The sequence below is a fragment of the Adiantum capillus-veneris genome, chromosome 12 (assembly GCF_014529385.1).
Source record: "Adiantum capillus-veneris isolate H3 chromosome 12, ASM1452938v2, whole genome shotgun sequence".
Lineage (NCBI taxonomy): Eukaryota > Viridiplantae > Streptophyta > Polypodiopsida > Polypodiales > Pteridaceae > Adiantum > Adiantum capillus-veneris.
Genome location: NC_140942.1, coordinates 76,880,348 through 76,905,421, shown reverse-complemented (window position 1 = coordinate 76,905,421; position 25,074 = coordinate 76,880,348). Strand labels below are relative to the sequence as shown.

General features: G+C 43.6%; 1 protein-coding gene across 4 annotated transcripts in view; it reads right to left on the bottom strand.

The window, feature by feature from the left end:
• The window catches only part of LOC147445976 (Polynucleotidyl transferase, ribonuclease H-like superfamily protein), an 83,686-nt gene that overhangs the window by 48,939 nt on the left and 9,673 nt on the right, over positions 1 to 25,074 (bottom strand). For all 4 annotated transcript variants that reach the window (XR_015189838.1, XR_015189839.1, XM_086525304.1 and 1 more), the window contains exon 2: positions 19,702 to 19,759. Coding sequence is in view for 2 of the 4 variants with exons in the window: in XM_086525304.1 (XP_086381430.1) it covers positions 19,702 to 19,759 (58 nt within the window). In the remaining 2 variants the exon portion in view is untranslated. The remainder of the gene's footprint in view (positions 1 to 19,701; positions 19,760 to 25,074) is intronic.

Here is a 25,074-nt window from a genome sequence, read left to right as displayed (position 1 = left end):
TGGCATACTTGCATGTTTCACCTCTGATAGATTTGTTCTTGGAACGAAAGCTCCCGTTTCATCTTGTGCAATAAATGTCCCCCCAATGAGACACTCTAACATCCCACCATGATAGCCAAGTTTCCAGAGCACGAATCTCTCCTACAATTGCATGTCCTACTCTCCAGAACTGTCTGAGCTCCTCCATACATACTTTTGAAGAGTGTTCAGATGTAGCATGCAACCATTTATGACACAATAGTTTATGCTCTTCTTGAAAAGATGGACATATACACTTCACAGTGTGCCTAATCATGCTTTGTTCCCAGTGAAAAACACAAGATCTCTCCTTGTCCGGCATCCTTTTCTTAGCTCCACCAAAGTAAACAGTGCGTTCTATCCAACATTGGCCTCATCTGCCATGAACCCTCTAAATTCAGGCTTATCATAACCTTTATCAGCCGCAACTTTATTGAGCATGTTCCAAAACTCTATTTGAGCGTGTTTGTTTTCCACAGTGAACTCACAAATTGCCAAAGTCAACAGTTCTCTAACGTATGGGGTCATAAACATGTGCTAACATTGTAGGCCAACCTTCCACACGATGCACATGATCGAAGTGCATCCACATGTCTTGTAAGTTTCCTCCCGAGCGCATGCGGTTCACTAGGTCAACACCACTTCCTGGCCCCATAGTAGACATCTTAAATACATGTGGTTGTTGCCCTAGTCCTAGCTGTCCTGGAAAGAGAACACTATGAATAAAAGGATACCTTGACTTTGCTTTTAGACTCAAGATGGACTCAAGGCCAACAGATGTAATGCTCTTTGCTCTTTTAGGAGACTCCAAGCTCCTTTGTACTCGACGCTTATCCGACAAAGGTGTGACAGCATCGAGAAAGCTAGAGGACTCTTGATCACCCATCGGAGTATTAACATCACATGTTTGCGAGATAAGCTTATCCATAATAATTTCTTCAACAGTAGCTCTTTCTAGTTGTTTCGCAGTTGTCATGGGCTCAAAGGCCGCTCTATGCAACAGAGCATCTAATATTGCTTGGTCTGATATTGCTTGGTCCGTACTTCTGCTCTTCCCTTCAGCAACAGGATGTTTATGAAAACCAAGGTGTATAGCACATCTAGACATGCTAGTCTTTTCAACAGGAATGCAATAATAAATTACCGCCAGACAAGTTCCAATGCACTCAGGCATTTGACGATAATGAACACAAACTAATTTTCCATTATCTGCATCCAAAATACCCTTACTAGGAGCACGTGATAGTCTCCCCCGCCATTGAGACTCATTGTATGTCTTTCTATGTTGAAAATAAGGACAATCCACATTTGGGCATCACAAATGGCCACTACAACGACTAAAGTGAACCATCCCCTTGAACAAATCACTACTACATGTTACATATTCTGTCCAAGCATGCCCATCATATCTCTGCTCCATTCCATACATGGCTGACAATTGTTTTTGTGGAGGGAGTTCAAAAGCAATGTAGCCATCATATAATGTTGGCATTTCCAAAACACTCTCAACCTTTTGTACAGATGATAGTGCAACATTTAGATTAGTCTGCAATGGAAGTGCCCGAACGACAGCAAGCACACTTTTAATACTTGAATGGCTAGCATGTATATTTCCGTCATCAACAAGGATTGGTGACCACTTTGAACCTGCAGAAGGAGAAGCTTGATGACTATTGACTTGAATCTTGTAGAACTGTGACAGCTCGTGGTCTAGCGTGTAGATCAACTCGTTTGCTTCATTGCAATCACGTTCAAGCTTAATCTGTTCACCAAGTAATGTCAATGGCCGTAGAGAGAAATCTCCCATTTCAAAATGATCTTTCAAGGATTGTACTGTGATAGTTTGATATCGACTGTCAAAGACAAGAACTAACTTCTGTCTCCGGGAAGGGCCGAAGATGGTGATATGACCACTCATTTCCTCAGACCTGTTTCTTGCAGAGAAAGCTGCGACACAAAAAACGAGAGCAAGTCTTTTTAATGAATAAGAACTATTCTTGAAAAGGGCAACCTACCAACACGATGCAAAGCCTCCATCAAGGCCGGACAAATTTTTAAGAGTCCAAAGAGTTAAACTCGGCAAGTTTGAAATAAGGTAAAGCCTAAGAAAGTCCTCTGTCATTTTTCATAAACATATATACATAAACATACGTTTGAATATTAAAAGATACGTGTATTGTGTGTTCATACGTTTTTGCACACACTCTTGACTCTTGGCTTGAATTAAGGCCTCTTCAAAATTTCATCTAAATGTAGGTATACGCGAGAGAGAGAGAGAGAGAGAGAGAGAGAGAGAGAGAGAGAGAGAGACTCTTTGGGTTCGAAAAGAGGCCATGTTTTTGAATGCTCCTGCTCGCAAAATATATTGATGGTAGGCTGCAGCAAGAGCAGCTCCAAGGAAAGGTCCCACCCAAAAGATCCACTGCATACACAACAAAATAATGAATCTAGTTTTCGCCCAAAATTTAAACGCTTAGGTCTTATTGAATCCAGGTTATTTTTCATCCTTAGAACAGATTCAGCTCTGGGGGCGCAAACACAGACAGAGAGTAGCGCGCGCGCGCGCACACACACACACACACACACAGACGTGCCCGGCTCCTGCTCTACTCACTCAACGCGAGCCACACCTGTCCCGGCTCAACATCGACCCTACACGCACCGCTGCTCAGCACACGCTGCCCGAAATGCCTCCCAAACGGTCAATAGTCATTACAGCAGGGCACATCAAACACCCTCGGATACTGCTCGAAAGTATGCCGCGTTGACGCGGGATAGTTTCGAGCAATGTCTCAGGGTGTTTGATGCGCCCTACTTCCCCTTTTCGCTGTGTGAGTTTTGGTACAGAGTTGCATGGTATGGTAGTTTTTATATGGTAGATATTGCATGTGATGCGTGGTCATGTGATTAGGAAGATTATGTGCCCACATTCTAGGGCATTTTCCATCTCGAGTAGCACAAGGGGGTTTTGGTCTAAGCTCAAAAGTAGCACAAGGGGGTTTTGGTCTAAGCTACTGGCAATGTGCGGAATCTTTTTCTGTTTTGGTCTGAGCGAAAATCATATTGGAGGTCTGCATCTATTGCCTCAATTACTGCATCTGCAGTCTCTCCCTCCCTTCCAATCGCTCACAATTAAACATGCCTCCTGCTATCCCGTCTCATGTCCAGCTGAATATGCAACACAGATTGGTAGTATGTTGCCAACCCGTTATGTGCTCTCCCTTCTTTGCGCCACTCTCGATCAGATCAGCACAGAGAAGCCCTCCCCATTGACAAGGAGCTGCAGACCACTATGTCATATGAAATCTCTCTCTCTCTCTCTCTCTCTCTCTCTCTCTCTCTCTCTCTCTCTACATATATATATATATATATATATATATATATATATATATATATATATATATATATATATATATATATATATATATGTGTGTGTGTGTGTGTGTGTGTGCGAGTGAATCCGCTGGAGGTCCGCATCTATTGCCCAAATTTAACCTTTATGTCGAATGTGGCAATGATGGATAGATGCCCAGGTTTTCTTTCCGAAACTTTACCGCGTCGACACGGTATAGTTTCGGGCAGAAAATCCGTCATTCTTCCCCCGGATGTTGTCAAGATGGCAGCATAAGAGGACTTCACAAATTGCGCCAAGATGATCAGTTGTTCCCTCTCTTTACATGTTAATGGGAGTATTCAGGACAGTTATTAGGTGTCTCACATTGGCTCATTATGTGCAAGCCTTGTGCGCTGATTATAATTGCTAGAAACTAGCCAAGGCTCCTCTTTGAATGATAAACTAGTCATGACAACTGATGAGCAGCTTTAATGCCCCAAACCATACTGCATCGACGCGGTATAGTTTCAAGCAGAAAACCATTGAAGGTGGGTTTTCTGCCCCAAACCATGCCGCGTCGACGCGGTATAGTTTGGAGCAAAAAACTATCGACTATATGACTTGCCAATTGTTAAATTAGTAGAATATTTGGTCAAAAATCTTTACAAAATCAAAGCTTTTTGTGTATGCAGTACTTCTTCTAGAGTCGGTTCTAGAAGACGTGGTTGAGGTGCATCTACACCATTACCAATGTGCAGTGACCACGTTAGTTCGGTTGCAGAGACGCAACTTCATGATGAAATTGATAGCCAGGATCTAGGACTTGGATTTTTGCATGAGATAGATCAAGAGGAAGCAACAGTTGAAGCCTCACTATAGATAGTACCTTTTGAAATGAGACCAGATATCCAACCAGGTGTTATTGATGATAACGACAGCTCACTTCATTTAGATAAGAGGGGAGGATATCCTTTCGAAAACCAGAAGTTTCAGCTGCTTTGAGTGTCCTCCCGTGCCATTATGTCATCTCATTCCGCATACCGAAGTTCAAGGCTTGAGATCAGATGTCAATGGTTTAGAGTCAGCATTTGCTAGAGAAGGATACATCAAGGAGAAGGGCGCATTTATTGTATCCTTGACCACATGCCAAAAAGAGGAAGCTTATGTGACAGGTATTTTTTGTTGGCTACTCTAGCTTTTTAATTAAAAAAAGAAAATTGCAACAATTTTTTTTCTAATTATGCTACTTTTGTTTTCTACTTAAGATGCTATTATGGAGGAGTGGGATCCTTTATGAAGACAAATTAACATGGAGTATGAAGAAGAGCTTGCTGCTCAACCAGAATTTGAATCTCTTTGTCAAAAGATGTTTTTTGTGTGGGAAGGAAATCATAGAACTGTGGCGTGGCAGGCTACCATCAAAGAAATGTACTCCACCAACAAAGATAAGCATTGCCATGTTTTGTGTATTGTTATTGATGCTACAAAGGTGTCGGAGATAGCTTTGCTGACAAGTTTGCAAAGAATGAATTTGTGAGTTCATGGCTTAATTTTGAAAAATTTTATCTGCTTATAATTCTATTGTACACAAACTCAAATTTTGTGTGGCTTTCTCTAGTATGAACACACATGCTTTGGTGTCCTCTCACTTGAGAGATGAGCTTGTGAACTGCGGTAACATATGTGCAGCCGATCATGAGGGTTATCTTCATGCATTGCCCGAAATAGATCAGAAACTCATTGAGAAACTTCGTAGAAGAGGCACGAAAGGAGAACCATGGTATCCAGATATCTAGCACGACTACTATTTGATGTTAAGTACTTTTTGATAATTAAAATTTCATTTTCATATGGTATTTTATATTCGGTTTTTTAAGTATAGATAGATGTTAGTTTTATGGTCTTTTTAAATATATATGAAAAGGTTCAAATGTCCAAAGAGCTTCATAGTAGATTGGATAGCAAAGAAGGATATCCTCTCTCCGGATGATCTTAAGAAGTAAGAGAAACGCATAATTGGTGAGTTGTACGGCAAATATGGAGATCGTGTTGGAAAGGTATGTTCCCTGTTTGTTTCAGGCATTAATAATAGTCTCTATGTTTTATAAGTTTTTGCATAATTTTAAACTGTATGTTTCGGATTCTAAATATAGTAGATTCTCGCCTTGGAAAAGAGTGGTATGCTAAAGTGTTGAGTTTAAAATGGGATAATGATAGTTGGGCTACACTAGAAAAACTAAACCTCATAGCATTACACGACGCAAAGATACAGAATAAAGTTCTTTGGCTATCTTTGTTGGAGGCTAGCAAGATTACTCGAGCCTCATGTGGTTTGTCCAAAGGTGACTACAAATTTCGTAGGTGAGTCCAAAGAGTTAAATTTTTTGCTTCTTGTGCTTTTTTATTGATCATTTGCATTAAAATCTGTGTCAAACATGTGTGTGTATAGTTGACTCAAGAGAGAGGGATCCATTCAAAGAGTCCTCGATGGTGCTACTGCGCTCTTGATAGACTATGTTGATGTGCCGGGAGGAATCATTATCCACCAAACTCCACGCTAGATCTTTACTACGGGGAGATTGTTGTGGAGGCAAGGAAATGTCCCTAGAGAGCAGAAATAGTGAGGTGGAGTTGCAAACACTAAAAAAGACTGACTATTATCGTATGGCATCTCAAAGGCTTCTCTACAGGTGAGTTCATCACTATTAAACTACTTTGACATTGTTAGCAAGCATTTGGTTCTTTTTTTACTTTTGCTTGCTAAACGTTCTATAGATATTTCTATCATTTACTTGGGATGCGGCATATTGTGGCCATTCCTCTGCTAGCACGATCATGGGCTCAGCTTGATAGCGGAGAGGGATGCATGTATCCTTCAGCTATGCATAGTCGTCCACAATGGGAACTAGATCATTGTCCATGGTGGATAGACTTGGAGCAGGGATATGTTATTGTGTGAGAGAGAGAGAGAGAGAGAGAGAGAGAGAGAGAGAGAGAGTTACACTCTGCACAGATGAGAGCAGATTGCATAAGAAACGATGACATAGCACCTGACACACATGGAGTAGATCCTCAAGAGACTCGACAAAATGTTAGATCCAGTCATACTAGTGAGTATTTTATAAAAGATTTTAATGAATTTGAAACTAATGGTGTGTTTTGTGTTTAATTTGTGTATGTGAAACAATATCGCTTTCCAAGGATAAGGGAAAGCAGCATGACATGGGGCATGGGCCTGACACGGCAGGTGCTAGCCTAAAATATCTCTCTTGTATGTCTATACTGTATAACAAACGATATTAAAGTTGTTCTTGCTTGACAGCTATTGGTGCCACACGAACCTTGCAGCGTTCATTGCGATTTGTTTTCCCCAGTGAGGAGCCTATTTTGCATGCATCCGCCGGTCATAGATGCTTAGCTCTGTCCGGAGATTACATTTCTATTGCTAGCGAGTTTCGTTCGGGTGTGCAGTCACCGACTTGGATGCCGCTTCATGGGCATATGGCGAGAGTACAATCTACAGATTTTATTTACAGAAGGGGTGGTCAACTCATTCCTTGGGCAACAGACTTTATTTTCCTAGATTTGCCTTTTGGAGGAGTTTTGTACTCTTCTCCATCGCAGCCACGATGGGATGCATTCACTGAGGAGCATGTGAGAGCTGCTATCCATTTGACACATAGTACATTGGCAGATTCCGGATGGCTGGTTGTCTTGGTTTCTATTGCAGGTGACAAACAAATTTGCTTGTAGTTTGTGTATTAATTGTTGTGTTTTTAGTCTTTGTCTAACACATTGTGTTTTTTGTTAAAGGTGACGACCTATTTTGGATAGAGAAGGTGTGTAGAGCACTTATTCATCGAGTGTGGTAGTTATGCATCACTCTCCTTACGGATATGTTGAGGTTGGCGGAGATCGTCATGAGGTTGTGGCTCTAGTATATGATATATATATATATATATATATATATATATATATATATATATATATATATATATATATATATATATATATATGCATATGCATTTAAGGTTAAATAATACTATTCTTGATATTTTACGCTTTTTGTTTTTGCAGTGCGACAGTTCGATGTTGTTCTTCATTCACAGGCACGGAGTTCTACCACCTGTTTACATTGCTGAGAGTACACCCTTTTTTCATGCCGTAGGTATGACTCCTACAGATACCATCATGCCGCACTACATGCCAGAGACAGCATATGCGATGATGGATTCCGATCTACCTTGGTGTGGGTCTATGCAGCGTTGTTCTTCATTTATTTCTTCCTTGATGGAGCTCCTTTGTCGGCCTAAGGGCATATACTTAAGAGTTTGGTTGTGGGACTGCTCTAGTTCTTCGGGCATGTTTATTCTATGGTTGTGCATGTGCATCCTTGGATAGTGATGCGGCTTTGATTTCGACGTCTGTGTTGCCTATACTTCAGTCTCAGTCTAGTGGGTGAGAGAGACGGGAGGCATCGACATCTGCAGATGGTGGATGAGCGAGACATACGATTGGGCGGAAACCCGCTTGATGACTTGTGAGCATTTTACCTTGTCATGGATTCTTATGCACATGGACATACTTCATACTACATACATGTGTTTTCCTTATTGTTATCTCTTTGACATACATTTGGGTTTTAGGAGACTAGTATATTTACCTACCATTGTATGACAGCATAGTAGGTTGTTGATGTAGTTATGTGTATTTTTGTGGTCATTTCTATTGGGTTGATCTTTGATGAATTAATTTTTGTTTCATTGAAGTGCCTTCCCGGTATACATTGAGGCACAAGCAAGAAGGATGGTGCGAGATCCAAGATACGATATGCGTCCTCTCGACAATCCACATAAAAGACATGTCTTAATTGATGATGAGTGTGATTCGTCATCATAAAAGTTTGTTGAAATGAAGAGACAATGTTTTTATTGAAATGACGTTTTTTTATGTTCGTTGTAGAATTCTTGTATTGTCCTTATTTTTGGAAATTTCATGCGTATAGAAATTGTTTACAACTCTCTCGCTCTTTCTCTTGTATGCCATTTTGTATGCGATGCAGTCCAATGTTGCGATACAATAGTGTTTTTAAGAAATGATGTTACTTTTTGTTCGTTGTAGCTATCTTGTAGGTTCCTTAATTTTTCCTTATCTTGTACAGAAATTGTTTAGAACTCGCTCTCTCTCTCTCTCTCTCTCTCTCTCTCTCTCTCTCTCTCTCTCTCTCTCTCTCTCTCTCTCTCTCTCTCTCACACACACACATTATTTGTAAGTAAGTCTCGCTCGGTCAAGTTCGCTCGGTGTATGGTAAGACTCGCACTAGGCAAGGCGAAGTAGGCGAGGCTAGGTAAACCAGCTAGCTCCTCGATTTGTACCTCAACATAGAGTGAGACTTCAGTTGAGGTCCCACCGGGCGTGCCAAAAATGAAAGCACCTGTAGCGTGGATAGTGTGTCGTGCTCTCTATAGTGGGTGCTCCTCAGTGCAATGTCCGTGACATCTCACTCAAAACAGAATGAAAACACAGGATACAACAGATAACAGCAAATCAACACAGAGACACAACAGCAGACCAGAACATATGGACTCGACTATTTCAAAGGAACCAGTACAGACTCTGGCATGGCAGTACACTCAGCTCAAGCCCAAAACTCACGGGTACAATGGGGGTGTCGAGGCTCAGAGGTGCAGGGATGGTGCAGACGTGCTGTGTATAGACTCACTACTCTAGACGACGACGCTGGACCATATATGAAGAAGATGATCGTGATGACCCAACAGCTACAGCTCGTATGTACAACCATAAAGAGCCACCAACGGCTCATAAATGTCATCCATCTAAGTCTATCTCCAAACTGAGTGGTGGTGGTGACCTGGCCACGATGTCCACTAAACCACCGTCCGTATCCCTTCCACGTGTCACTGCCCGCCCAGAGAGTTCGTCCAATGTGAACCACACCAGATCAACTGTACTAACTGTGTGTCCTGTGAAAGTGACACTGTAGCTTGCACTAGGCAGTTTTGTGAGCATCTCAAAAGACTGCCAACACTAGTTTCATCAACTAAAGGCATTGAAGGTTGGGCAATTTTTGAGCCTATCCAAAGGGTACTGTATGCAGCTAGTTGGTGTTTTTTGAGCATCTCAAAACACTCAGAAGTCAAAGCCAAATGGGCCTGTAAACAAAAGTATTTCCAAACCTCCTTTGGCAAAGGTTGATAGTGTTTCAAAAGCCATCTCTTGGGGGTTTGTCTTATGCTTTATGGCTTCAAAGGGGTTCACCAAGAGGTGATATAACAACAGAGACTAATCCCATGAGACAAGTTGTCCTCACACAAGGTAATCTGATAAATGAAAAGCACCCAAATCGAAGGTTTGCAGCAACAAGATGCATATGCAGAGTACAGCAAACTATTTTTCTTTGTTCAGTGTCATAGATTTGTCCGCTTTTTGTCTTTTGTCAAAACAATCATACACTTTTTTTTTTAGTTTTTAGTCAAAGCCTCTTTTATTGTATCTATTGTCAGTCATGCCATGACATAAATTGTACGGGCTATAGACACTACCACACATGAGTGGTAAGACCTCCCAAAATACCAGTTTTTGTTCTCCGTCCATTTTTTGTCTCGCTTCTTGTGGGGTTATTGCGTACACCTTAAACCCAAGGTTTGGCAATAAACCAAAAACTCCATTTATTGGTAGCTAATTTTTTGACCTAAACCCTAACTGTTCAAGGGGGGGTTTACTATCATAGCACCAGGTTATGGATACACCAAAAATTATTGGTTGTGAGAGAACCTAAAACTCACGGTTGACGAGTACGCCAAAAAAACTCAAGGTATCATGAGTGGTCTGTTTAGTTCGAGCTTGAGGGGGGATTGTTAGGTGTCAAGCCCTCCCCGTGGGAATTACCCCTTATGGAGCATGCAAAAGAACTCCACTTCATTTAGAAGTGTGCATGGCAATTTTTAACTATATATGTAAAGCTTTGATTAATCAAATACAGCGTTGCTTTTTGTTTCCTCTGTGTCGACTCTCTCTCTCCTCTCTCGCTCGTTCTCTGATTCTCTGCGCTTCTCCACACCATGGCAGCTCCAAGATATCATCCACCCTAGCTCCGCTCACAACATTTTCTTCAAAAACCCAACCAAGGGTGGGCTCCCACCAAGAATCCCTTGAACACCATCTTCCCATGCTCGCAAAGCTCCCCTCTTTCGGTAACTTGAACCCACAATTGGGTTCCAAGAGCAGCTACAATCTTTTCCCCTCATGATTGACCTGGCGTTGAAGAAGGTCTGGAAGTGGACACAACAGAAAAAAATGGCATCTGTAGGAAACCAAATTTCATAATCTGAAATATTTACAAAAAAACCAGAGTTGGACCACAACTATCCAACCCCCTTTCTCCTACCGGCAGCCTATTCGCGACTCCGACCATGGCTGCTTGATGCTGACTACAGGACAAGCCTATTTACATACCCATCACACTATACATACAATAGCTACAGGTCGTCTTCAAACTCATGACCGTCCCCTCCACCTCTCCCATCTTCCTTCACTTCTCCCCCTGCTTCGTTGCCTATTCCCTCCCATACCCCACCACTGGCTCAAGGGATCAGTCACTCTTCAATAACTCGGAGGTCTCTTGGCATTGCATTTTCCACAAGCTTCTTGGTGCAAGAGCAGCAGCCATACCTACAGAAGCCCCTTTTGGTGCAGTCATCGCCCTTTGCGGCAGCTCCTAGTGGGCTCACCGGTTTTGACATCCGTTGCCGCTGAGACTTCTTCGACTACGACTTCACACATTTTCTCGACGACTCTTCTCCCGACCTTGAGGCGACTTGCTTCAGAACCCATGTACTATTTTTAGCAGCCACTAGGGCAGAGGCCCTTGACACAATGGTTGGTTTCTCCTTCCCATTGTGTGACAGGAATCAGACTTGCATACAGTGTTGGACTAGCTCCATGTGCAGGCTCTTCATTTTTCTCACCACACGGGAGACTTGGGGGTGACAGACCTTACAGACTCTCTAGACGTTGCCAAGTTCTCTGTGACACCAAGGTCCACTAGATACAGCAAGATGTAGACACATTGTGATACACTTTTTTGCAAACACTCAGAGTGCACCCTTCTATGTATATGTTCATGAGGATTCATGGACAGAGGATGTAGCTCTACGGACTACACAACCTGCTTGGGTATGGGTCCGACGAACTCAAGGTCGCTCGGATGCGGATTACTCCCCATCCAAGCTTGCATCAAAGATTGCGAGATTGGCTGCAATGGCAGCATCAGCCTTCTCTCACTAATCCCATGAGGATAGTCTCATGGAATGTGCAAGGGCTGGGTGGACTCTAGTTTCAATATCAAAAAGGTCGGCTCAAACACGAGCTCCACAGATGCCTTGTGGGTGGAACGATTGATATGCTTATGCTCCATGCGCATCAGTTGTGTGAGAGCGGTATGAAGCGCTCTGGACAGATCTTGCATGGTTGCCATGAGACCTTTTGGTCAGCTAATTTTAAGGTTGGTGGCATTCCGGGAGGCATTGTGGGCAGAGGCATCAGTGTGCCAAGCAAGGCCAGTGGATCGCTATGCATGTACACGGCTGCCTTGGCGGTCATTATGCAGGTACCAGCAGAGTGGCACACGCCTCTCGAGCCGGCGGCTCCGAGCTGGACGGGGGCCTTTACTCACCTTGAGTTCCTCATCGCAGATCGGGCCTGCTCCGACTCGGGCCTTGGCATGTTCTTTGAGGCTCACAGAAGGGGTCACCTCCACGAAGTTGCTACTGAGGGACCAGAGGTAGCAGAGTGTTGCTTTCAGCGAATTCAAGTTGTAAGCATCAGACGGAGGATCTGTGTGCTTGATGTGACCCGACAAATCTTGAGACTAACATTGGAGGCTCTGGACTTGGGAGAGTCGGCCTCTATCACGAGTGCAGTGGGACCCTCGTGAGTGGTTTTGGCCAGACCCTTTTGCTTCAACTGATCACCCAAGGATCTCTTTCCAATACACAGCACAACGGGGGGGGGGGGGGGGGACAACCTGGCTGCTCGGAGAGAGGCCCACCTTGCTGCAGCAGGTCGCTGGCAAGAGGAGGGTCTCACAGCTAAGTTCCCAACAAACTTTTGGGAGCGCTTGTGGGACAGCAGAGAGAATCACCATGTTCAAGTGGCTTGTCACCCATCAAGCTACCGCAGTGGAGTTGGACCACAACTATCCAACCCCCTTTCTCCTATTGGCGGCCTATTCGCGACTCCAACCATAGCTGCTTGATGCTGACTACAGGACAAGCCTATTTACATGCCCCATCACACTGTATATACAATAGCTATAGGCTGTTCTCAAACTCATCACCGTCCCCTCCACCTCTCCCATCTTCCCCCACTTCTCCCCTTGATTCGTCGCATGCTCCCTCCCATACCCTTGTGTCATAGACTTGGGCACCCCAAGTCTAGAATCTGTCGCGACACGAGAGAGATATTCACTAAAAATACTTCACAACTTTAAATCACAGTTCAATTCAAGACGACACGGCCCAAAGTAGTTATGTGCCCAGAGGTATTGGCCCCAAAACTTGGCGCCCCTTTCGGTATTTATTATATTAAATCTTTGAGCAAAGTACAACTCTCGTAAGGGTCCTCTGCTCTCAGACTCTGCTCCAGATGCTCTAAGAAGTGAGGCCCCTAGGGTCCTTATATTCTTACAAGGGTTGCAAAAAGCATAGCCCCAAAAGCTTAAACTCAAAAGCAAAAGAGTCCCAAAAATTGGTCAAAAATCTGCCAGCAAAAAGCATCAGCGCAATTTGCGAAAATCAGTACAGCAGTCACGTCATCAATCAGCATGAAAAGCAGAGATCCGTACAGCATGCCACGTCAGCAGTCCGAACTGCCTCCCCAAGTCAACAATCCGTACTTCCTGCCACGTCAGCAATCTGCCAACGGACGTCCGTTCAGTCGTCATGACACGTCAAAATTTTGTGACATACCCTCCTCTTGAAAGAATTGTAATTGCCCTCGATTACGCCTGCAAAACAGACAGAGGCCATAAACCAGTTCAGTAGATACTAACTCTAAGTACCGACGCACTAGACGACCCAAATCCAGCACTTGTACAAAGACAACAGTCACATCACATCACATTCAGATCACAGTCAGATCACATCACATAGAATCTAGGACTATGATTCCTGACGACATATTTAGCAATCGCATCTAGATCCGCATCGGACCTCACTGATGTCGATTAACTAATCCCATATCGCGATCACGTCCATGGATTCTGAGACCGAAATGTTGCAGTCATTTTGTCAATCATTCCAGTCAAGCACTGTCGTGTGCGAGTAATCTTTTTCGGGAATCTTATGTCGAAGTACTTCTCTCATAAATTCATTCAGTAGAATACTGTCACCACATCAGTATCCCTGAAACCAAAAGGGAAATCAGTGACTTTATTCTATCCAGGTAATCTGTGACAAAGGAGTGAAGTAACTCCCCTCTTGTGCAGTCTCGCTTGCACCAGATTCAACCCGCTGATCTGTGGGAACTCTTGGAATAGCCACAGCTAGACCAAAGCGTCGAGGTAAAGTTCCAAATCTGAGGAGTATCTGCTAGGTCCTCCTCCTCCATCCAATTCGCATTTAATGCCGGATGGTTCTTAACTAAGAACCACCGTTCACTTTACCTTTCCATTCTGTCAGTCATCCTTATTCTTGTGCATTGTTGGGGCACCGTGCGGCAATATATCCTAGTTGTCCACATTCAAAACATTTTCGTGCTTTGAAATATTCATCTTTCAGGTCTTCTGTCAATCGAGATCGTGTATCTTTTTGTTCTTCTGTCAGTCGAGTTCGTGTATCTGTCTGTCGTCTGTTTCTGTTTTGACTTGTCGAAGGTTCATATGGTGGGTAAGTCAAGTTACCCGAATGCATAGCGAATTCCCGCTTAGCATGTCCCATCAATTGTTGAATGAACTCTGACTTCTTCTCAAGACAGAAGTCGCAAAATTCTTTGGGAAGTCCACAACAAAACCTCTCAATCTGCTCCTTAAAATTGATCTTCTTAAAAGAAGAGGTCGGAAGGAAAGTATCCCAAAATCTTTCACAGTAATCATCCAAAGTGTCACCTCTGATCATCTGAAGGTGGTTCCAATCGGTTCTCACATCTCGTTCATACTCTTGAGTGAGCCATGAAGAAATAAAGAGTTTCTTGAATTTCAGCCACTCTGTCGGTGCTTCTTTTCTTAACAAAAGAGTGGACCACCATGTCCATGCATTGCCTTTCAGAAAGGATGCTGCCCGTCTAATCTTGACGTGCTCTGTATAGCGGCCTTTAGAAAATGCTATCTCAAACTGTTGGATAAAGGCTAAAGCCTTAACATCTCGAAACCTTGAAAAGGTTTCAAACTTTACTGCTTATCCACCCTCTTTAAATTCCTTGGCCTTCTTGCCCTTGTCACCGAGAAAATCATATTAATTAGCACTGTAAAAGTACTTCCTTTTTCTATAAAACATATAGTCTGCTCGTCATTTCTTGCCCTTTCTGTCCTCATCACTTGAGTCAGAAAAGGATGAGCTATCCGAGCTGTCAGAAGAAGATGAGGACGAACCGGACAATGCTTCGAAGCATACACGCTTCTTCTGTTTTCTTGCTTTCTCAAACGAGGATTTTCAGCCAAAGTAACTAGGAAAGTCAATTCCCTTGTTACGTTTCTTTGATTGCTTTTCCTTGACCCAAATAGTTGGTTGACTCGGTTTTCGACAATGTCCTCGAGTTCATCTTCAGTAAACATTTGTGGGACATGAGGTTTCTTGATTGCCGGTTTTATTGGTAACTCAATGGCTTTTTGCCAATGAGTATGCACTTCATCTATCGCGTGCCGGGTCAAAAATTTGGCATACTATAGATCCTTGGCGAATTGAAGCATCTGCTTTGCACACTCCTCAACCTGCTGTTGACGTTGCATCTCCATGAGTTGATACTGCGAAGGCCAAGGTGGCCTGTACTCGTTCTCTGATAATCGGCTTGAATTTTCCCTACCACCTCCCGCTTCAAAGGTGGCAGATAGAGTTTGCGGAATCCATATGTGCCACGAGAAGAAGGATCCGATTTCCCGGTAGTAGAGAAATCAGTCGTGCTCTGATACCACTGTCACAGACTTGGGCACCCCAAGTCTAGAATCTGTCGCAACACGAGAGAGAGATTCACTGAAAATACTTCACAACTTTAAATCACAATTCAATTCGAGACGACACGACCCGGCGTAGTTCCGTGCCCAGAGGTATTGGCCCCAAAACTTGGCGCCCCTTTCCGTATTTCTTTATTACATTAAATCTTTGAGCAAAGTACAACTCCCGTAGGGATCCTCTGCTCTCAGACTCTACGTCCAGATGCTCTAAGAAGTGAGGCCCCTAAGGTCCTAATATTCTTACAAGGGTTGCAAAAAGCAAAGCCCCAAAGCTTAAACTCAAAAGCAAAAGAGTCCCAAAAATCAATTGGTCGAAAATCTGCCAGCAAAAAGCATCAACGCAATTTGCGGAAATCCGTACAACAGCCACGTCATCGATCAGCGTGAAAAGCGGAGATCCGTATAACATGCCACATCAACAGTCCGTACTGCCTGCCACGTCAACAATTTGTCAACGGGGGTCCGTACAATCATCATGGCACGTCACCATTTTGTGACACCTTGTCAATACACTTGAGGTGTTGCTGCTTGGTCCATCCTCACGGGCTTAGTACTTTATTTTGAGCAGCAGGATGATTGTGATATAGGAGGGCCGGCCTACACTCCAGCCTATCACAGAGCTTGTGCCCCATGAGAGGAGCAGTGATAGAGAGCTTTCTTGGGAGCTTATCTGTAGCTGACTCTTTATTTCATATCAAGAGCCCATTGCTTCCGCATCTTCGAGGCCCGCCCCATCCCACCCGTGGAGACTGTACGAGATATATGGCTGGAGCTGATCCATACACTTCGAGGTCAGTTCAAGAGGCTGCAGGGCAGCTCCGATCGCATGCGAGAGTGCCACGAGGCATTCCTACGACTTTGGCATCTAGGGCCTTTCTACACCATGGTCCACGGGGCTCCTAGATGACATTACTGGCCATCTATGTGGTTGTTTCCTCCACCCATATCCTGATTTAGCCGTCATTGTACATCTCATTTTTTCATTTGGAGAGTCTCCCCTCATGCTGATGTAGGCCCCTCTTGTCGAGGAAGTTTGTAGCCCAATGGGCAGTTTCACTAATTAGTAGGAGGATCTATTTCTTGGATTAAAAAAAAGTTTGTAAGTGTGCTAACACACTAATCAAAGCCAAATTTCAATGCACAGAAATATCAGCAAGTGCACACAAGACTGCACAGCAGACTCGTCCTTCGACGAACTGGAGCAGACTAAATTCGACAACATGATACTTGTGTTTTAGCATCCACAACCAGATACATATGCTAACCCCAGAAAGCCTTAGCAATTCTATCCTGCACTCCTTCCAACTCCTGCAATTCTGTTGTCTGTGTTCTTGAATACTTTGACATGAGAGTCAGGGTGGGGCGCGAGAGGAGACCCCAAAGCAAAAGCCAGCAAAAACGTTGATGGTGATGGGTGAACAGTCCAAGGTTGCATAGATTCTGTGTTTCTCTTGTGTCTGTGTGAAGGGTGCGCAACTATGTCACCTGACAATAAGACGTTATGCAGTAAAAACTTATACGCTTAAGTGTTTTTAGAATAATTTAGTGTTGGCAGATTACGTAAAAATGCCACGTAGGCTGAGAAAGTCAAAGGGTGAACAGCATAGGCGAGAGAGGGCCAATTGCCAAAGACTAAAGGCAAGAAAGGGTGACTCACCTGGGCGAAAGGCGAATGGAAAAGAGTCCAGCAAGAGCGAATGTCTAATGGCAAGCAAGGGCGAGAGACGAAGGGCGAGCAGCCAGGGGGAAAGGCAAGAATGTGCGAGCAGCCATGGGCGATCAAAGGCGAGGTTACAGACAAAGGCAAAGCTGAAGTGTACCTACAACTGATGAGCATAAAAGATGCGACATCATATGCCTCTATAGCAAAGAACTCTCACGGATCAACTTCTCCAAGCAAGTCAGGCTTTAGAAACTCCCGGTCAATTGATGACCCAAACAAAACCTCTAGGGAGCCACCCAAAAAAGCAAAGGTATATCAACCCAAGTACTCAAAAAAGCAAAAGAGAGTCAAGCAAGTGCTTCTTCCAAGCAGTTTAGTAAAATTCAATGATCCAGTGTGGATTGAAGACGACAAATCAACACAGAAAGACAAACACATGAGATGGATAGAATCACAATGGAGTTTAGAGACACCACATAACAAGGCAAAGACTTTGTAGCTCCAACCACTCAAGTAGGTCCTCCTCTGGCCCATCAAGTGGGGTAGGTTGTTCCAGTTCGGGGTTGGACTCCATTGACAAAGAACTATCATGCATTACTAGATCCATGCCTCCTTCATGTCGAATAGGTGTCATTGGGGAGCCAGGAGTGTATACCACATGGCATCATTGCCCCAATCATGTAGCCCTTTAGTGGATGAGTACCTTGATCTGCTGCAAGTCAGCCACTGCTTTCAAGAAAGCCCCATCAATATGAGACGGCTTACAGGTAGGTCGGCCTTTGGCACTAGTGGATGGCTTGTCAATTGCTAGAGGCGGACTGGGTTGTGAAACTGGGGATGGAAGAGTTGGACCTCTCGGAAGACTGATGCCGAGTGCTGCCCTCTATGCCCGAGTGAGGACACCCGCAAGCTCCTCCACCTATTGCAGCTTGTCCTGAGGGACGACCACATGAGTAGTAGATGACGACTGAGGGATGGTGCTCACTGCTATCAAGTTGATCTTTAGAAACGTGAGCTTTGGTTAGTTTTGATTTGGGCTCGAAGACATGTTTGCCCTAGTTTGGGGCAATCCTTACTGTAGTGATCCTTAGCCTCAGGGCGATGACGGCAAGGAGGCGGCCCTTCAGGCAGGGAACATTTTGCTTTGGTAATGCCCAGATTCCCCACATCTGTAGCACAAAATGGGCCGATGGGACGGGCAAGTCAAGGGACGAGGTGGTCTCTGCTCTTGCTGCATGGAGGTGAAGGCTGAGGCATAGAAACTCTGAGGGGTTGAGGGAGCGTTAGCATGATTGAAGCTCTGAGATGGAAAATAGCTATGAATACCTTTCAAAGGAGTTGTAGTAAGCAAAGGTGGCATGTAGTTTGGACGGCCATAGGGGGAAACCATGTTGGATGCAGGTGCCAACCCTTGTTGAAGAGTAGGAGCAAGGTTTTGTTGTAGTTGCCACAATCCCTTCAGGTAGTAGCAATCCTTGTCTTTATGTCCAGATTTTTCACAGAGGAAGCAATAAGCCCAAAGGGGCATTCTTGTGGAGGATGCCCCGAGAGCGACAGGAGCTACACCAAACCACAGCCTTAGACTCTTGCTAAGCCTTGAGCTCTTCTTGCTCCCGCTTGATCTGGTCCAAAGCCTCTTGATGTGGAGGCTTCTCCTATCGAAGAGAGAACGATCTCTCCTCTTGAAGAGCTCAGAGCTCATTGTAACTTCACTGCTTGTAGTTCCCTGCGTAAAGAAATCGAGGTCAGATGGACTTTCCAAGAGTATTGAGGCAATCTCTACCTGAGGACGATCGTTGAATAGCTTCCTTGCCCCTTCTATCCTAGTAACAGCAGCAACAAACTCCTTGAGAGTGGGTTCACGTCAGAGACTCTCTCATAGTTTTTGCTGAGAAGTCTTCGAGAGAGCCTTCTCCACCCGCTTCTTGTCCATGAATTCTCATGGTTGCTAGAAAAGCTTGGCGACCAGAGGCTTTGTTATTGTCATGAGTTCTACAAAAGTCTCGTGTGGTTGGAGCACTAGGTTTGCCAACTCATCCACGACCTTCTCTTGAAAGTCACTTGGTCTGAAGGCTTCACAAAATTGTCGCCTTAGTGTTGCCCAAGTAGTAAACACACACACGCACAAAACAAACACGTACACATCCAGGAGATGCAGCCCCCCGCTTAAAACATCTCCTCTTCTGAAGCTGATGGTGTAATTGCCCTACTAGAAGTAACGTTCTTACTTACTCTCATATTAATATTGCCCTACTAGAAGTAACGTTCTTCCTTACTCTCATATTAACATTGAGATAAATTCTACGCAGCATAAAATATAACTCCCACTCCATCTGAATCCAAGCATAAGAAGTCTTCTCTCAAATAGAAGAATATCAGGTAGATAGTATCATTTTCAATCTGATGTCAGGACTGGGTTGCAAAAAACACAAACCCAAATCATCAACAACTAGAAACAGTTTTTTCAATTAAATATTTGAAGAAGAGCTGTGCACATACCATTGATTTCAACTTTTCTGCGCTCTTGGAAAATGTGGACTGCGACAACTGAAGCACACTGCACTGGAACACAATTCTCATTACATTCTGGGGGGGGGGGGGGGGGGGGGGGAGTTCAAACAACTCACTGGTTTCTGTTATAATGATTGCAGGAAATAACTGTTAAAACTAAATCCAATTACTATCTTAAAACTTTTGGCCTCCAACAAAGCCTTCTGGTACCAAACACCAAGCTTTGAAGAGGACCGACTAATTACGGTAACAGTCGAGAAATTACTAGAATAACCCCCATGAGAAGTCAAACTTTGCCCAAATCGTCATATAAAAGATCCCATGCTCAAGTAACATTCGTGTGTGGTTAATAACTAAATATTCAATACGCATATTCAGAACAACCCACATCCCTAGAAGAAAGCCTCAGAAGTACCACCAACAAAATGACTTCAGCTACCTTCAAGAGCTATGTGTGAGTGTGTGTGTGTGTGTGTGAGTGCGTGCGCGCGTGTGTGCGTAAGGGTGTGCATGATTGTAGGCAATAATTGTTAGAACTAAATGCAATTACTACGCTAAAACTTTTGGCCTCCAAAAGCCTTCTGGTACCAAACACCAAGCTTTGAAGAGGGCCAACTAATTATGGTAACAGTCAAGAAATTACTAGAATAACTCCCATGAGAAGTCAAACTTTGCCCAAATCATCATATAGAGGACCCCTGCTCAAGTAACATCCGTGAGTTGTTAATAACTAAGTATTCAAAACTAATACTCAGAAAAACCACATCGCTAGGGGAAAGCATCAGAAGTGCCATCAACAGAATGACTTCAGCTACCTTCAAGTGTCTTGTGTGTGTGTGTGTGTGTGTGTGTGTGTGTGTGTGTGTGTGTGTGTGTAGCTATATTAAAGATAATACTTAAACACAAAAGAACGCAATGTTCAAAGGACAACTGGCTTTTAATATGAGCCCATCACAACATAAGCCAATACACTAGCTTGTCTTTTTCCTACCATGCATCATTTTTAAATTCATATCGATCCTCTTATTAACTTTAGTCAAAGGCTGCATGGCATGCTTACATCCACCAAAATGCATTTACTTTTGGAAGCAAGTGACAACTTAAGCAAACCTAAGACTTCTAAAGCTAAACCACGCTAGATGAATTGGTAAAGGGCATGCGAGAGATGAAGTTGAAATTGGCAAGACTGGAAGAAAAGGGGTCGGCCAACCGTCGGGACAGAGCTCCAAACGAGCAAAATTTTTGTAAACAAGTGCATATGGTGCGATAGCACTGATCATGCCAAGAGAGATTGTGACACCTCTAAGGATGCTTTGATCAAAGACCTTGTGTTTTTCAAGGATGGCAAGATTCATCTCATAAAAACAGGAATGCTTTTGGGAACCAACTTTGGGAAAGGTGGAATACGAAAGTTAGTCGAAGAAATGGCCACAAGCCAAGCTATTGCTAGGATTGAGACAGCAGTCTATGGAATGAAGATGGAGCATGTGTCAAATAAAGATCTAAGCAATGATAAGCATGTATTAGATAGGTTATGGCCATATGTCGTGAAATCTGCTATAAAAGAAAAGGTACCTACAGATATAGTACAAAAAGCTGGAGATTGTATTCGTGAAACAACAAGGTGGAATGATCCAGTGGATGCTTTGTCAATTCATGCATACATTACAAAATGCCAAACTCGTGAAGCTATCTTAGAAGAGAAGCGCAAACGAGAGAATGGAGATGAAGGGATCTCAAAAAGGGCTACCAGAAGTGAGAAAAGGAACGATATTATTCCTCCTAGGAAAGCTTCATCGCAACACGTTCTGCCACCTAAAATACCCATGGAGGATATATCACTTGAGAAGAAGTGGACAAAGAGCAAAGCAAAGATTCTTGCATATAAGTTGCAATCTCATATAGAGGCTCCTACAAATGTGAAGAAGGTACTAGAAGAGAGAATTTTGAATAGCAAAGTTGAGTTTACATTGGGTGAAGTTCTTGGGATTGCAAAGCGGGAGTTCCATAAAGAAATCATAGACATAATCAAAAGGAAAAGACAGGCATTGGGTGAAGGGATTACTTCAAAGGTACAAGAAATACAGGTAGATGACAATGACCATGACGAAAGCATAGTAGGATGCTACCATTGCACTAGGAGCTCAAAACATGTTCGCCTTCTCTATGTTGAGGAGGATGATGCTATACACAGAAGTCATTATGCAAGGAGCCATTGGAGAAGAGCCACCACAGAAACCTTGGTCAAGGTGGGAAGTCTGGATGAGTTTTATGTAGCCTTGATTGATCATGGCTTTCAATCAACCTCATGTCCAAAAATCTCTACATAAGGAGAAGTGGCCAATTGACACAGATCATGGATGGATGATAAGAGCTACAAACAACTCCTCCGGGGATCTATGTGAAGCTTGCTCTAATGTCAAGGTGACTATAGGTGATGTAAAGGATGAGCAAAATTTCTTAAAGCAGGAGATGTCAACTTACCCACTCATCTTAGGGCAACCATTCATTACGGGAGAGCGGATGGAGACAAAGGTGATGGATGATGGATCAGCCTACGCAAGGATAAAGAGTAAGGATGGTAAGAAAGTTGTCCAATTCCTCACTGTGTGTGAACCATGAGAGAAACCGTAATAGCCTACATGAGAATCCTCTTCCAAAGGCAACCAGGGAGTTTAAAGATAAAGTAAGAGTGCAGTGGTACATGGGATAACAGACTCTTGCCTGATCCAAGTACACATGAAAATTTTTCCACATGTTTTCTTGGGTTGACAGAGAATGGATCAGTATGCTTCACAAAACTTGAAGAAATGAAGAGAAGTGCACGACAGTATGTACATAACGTACAAGCGGGTTTTAAGAACATTGAGTTGGTAGAGGATAGTGAATACATTACAGGTGTTTTTGAACGGCTTTCATTTGTGGATACAATGGGTGATCTTAAATCTATAATGGTCTCTAGTGACCACAAGAGACTGTAGTTTGTTGAACTTCATCTCACTGGAAACTGCAGAATGCTTGGGCCTCACACGGGCTCAGCTTGGAGCTCCAGTCACTTCCCGCGGATTGGCATTCGAGGGGTTGACAACCAATGCAACTCCCCTGCAAGGACACTCAATCTTTGGATTGGCAAGTACAAGGACCACGAATGCTTTTTGATGGCACCCATTGAGGGATGTGATATCGTCTTGGGTATGTCATGGCACTACCGTATGCTGTAACGAACTTAAGACACCCCAAGTCTAGGTTCTGTCGCGACAAAAGAGAGATTCACTTAAAACACTTAAAAAAAAATTTGAGTCGACACAACCACGCGTAGTTCCGTGCCAAAGACTAGTGCCCCTTTCGATATTTCTTTTTCTATTAATCTTTGAGCAAAGAACAACTCCCGTGGGTCCTCTCAGACTCTGCGTCCAGATGCTCTGAGAAGTGAAGCCCTTGGGTCCTTTTTATTCTTACAAAGGGATGCTAAAAGCAGAGCCCCCAAAAGCGATGTAACTTAAAAGCAAACTGGCCCAAAAGCAACTGGCTCAGAATTTGCCAGTAAAAGCAGCAACGCAAAAAAGCGAAAAACCAGTACAGCAGGCACGTCAGTATGTTAGCGCAAAAAGCGGAAAATCCGTACGCTGTGCCATGTCAGCCTGTCAGTGCGATTTACGGGATCCGTACGGCCTGCCACGTTAGCATCCGTATAGTCTGCCTGCATGTACGTCCGGTAGAACTGCCACGTCATCAATTTGTGACATACCCTCCTTTTGAAAGAATTGTACTCACCCTCAATTACGCCTGCAAAACAGACAGAGGCCATAAACCAGTTCAGCAGACACTGACTCTAAGTACCGACGCACTAAATACGACACATCTAGCACTTGTACAAAGACGACAGTCATATCACTGCACATGACATCAGAGGACATCACATGACAAATCAATCACAAAAAAATTCATTCCAAATCTCAGACCATGACTACCAACAACGTATTTCGTAACTGCATCTAGATCCATCCCTGACCTCACTGATGTCGGATTAACTAATCCTTATTGCGATCATGTCTATAGAGATTTATAAGACCGAAATGCTACAATCATTTCGTTTTTCAGTTCCCGCACTAAACAAGTCACATGACAGGAACGAGTATCTCCTCGCTCTCTTCCACTTCCAGTTGCCATCAGGCTTCCCGTCAACTGGCACCTCACCTTTAAAAGGTTTCAAGACACATGGAATACATTGTGAATCTTCCAAGTATCTGGCAACTTGAGTCGAAAGGAGACGTCATTTATCTTTTCTATAATCTGGAAAGGGCCATAATACCTCATGCTAAGCTTTGGAAAAAGCCACTCCTTTTCCTTTCGTTTCCTTAGGCGTTCCTTTTCAAAACGTAAGAGCACCCAATCGTCTTCCTTTAATTTCAAGTCCCGTCAACTGCCTTCTCGTCTCATTCTTGAGACTTCTCTAGAGCCTCGCAGACCTTGGCAAAAGCAGTGTCCTAGTCCCTCGTGTACTGGTCGGCTTCAAAAATCTTGTCTTTAGTTCTGAGAAAGAAAGGAACCTTCTGAGCACCTTCAATTATCTCAAATGACGCTTTCCCCATCAAAGAGTGAACCATGTTATTGTAAGAAAATTCCGCAAAGGCAAAAAAAAATTCCATTGAGTCTTTTGATCAAAGATGTAAGACTTCAACAAATCCAAAACAACTGAATTTGCGATGTCAGATTACCCATCTGTCTGCGGGTGAAAAGATGCCGAGAACTGCAATCGTGTGCCAATGTTCTCCCAAATAGCCCTCCAAAACAAACTCGTGAATTGAGAATCTCTGTCAGCAACTATTGTCTCAGGCATGCCATGTAACTGAAATATCTATTGTAAGGTGTAGCGGAAGTGAATGTTGAACTTTGCTCAAGATGAGTACTTCAAACTGTGCTCAAGGGTTCCTTTAACTTGCGGAAGGGAGAGCCTTCCGTTTCTTTAGTGAGAGAGTGCAAGTGATCACAAAGTGGATAAACACTGTGAATGAGGGTGCTGAGACTGAGAGATAGAGAGAGAAGAATATGACACCAGACAAGTTGTCAAACCCTCCTCCAAGGGCCCCACTCTCTATGGCGAGAGCGGTCTACTTTTGATTGCACAAATCTCTACAATGCTATGGACTTGCCGACGATGTCGACGACGATGAGGACGACGACGATGAGGGCTGAAATCTGAAACCGCTACTGGCTGAAATCTGCAAATCTTTCTCTGCTGAATTCTGACTCTATGTTGGTGACAACAGCGATGAGACGACGATGCGATGACGACGACGCGCTGTAAACGCAGATGCTGAAATCTGCGTTTTCCGGGCTGAATATGCAAACTACGCTGGA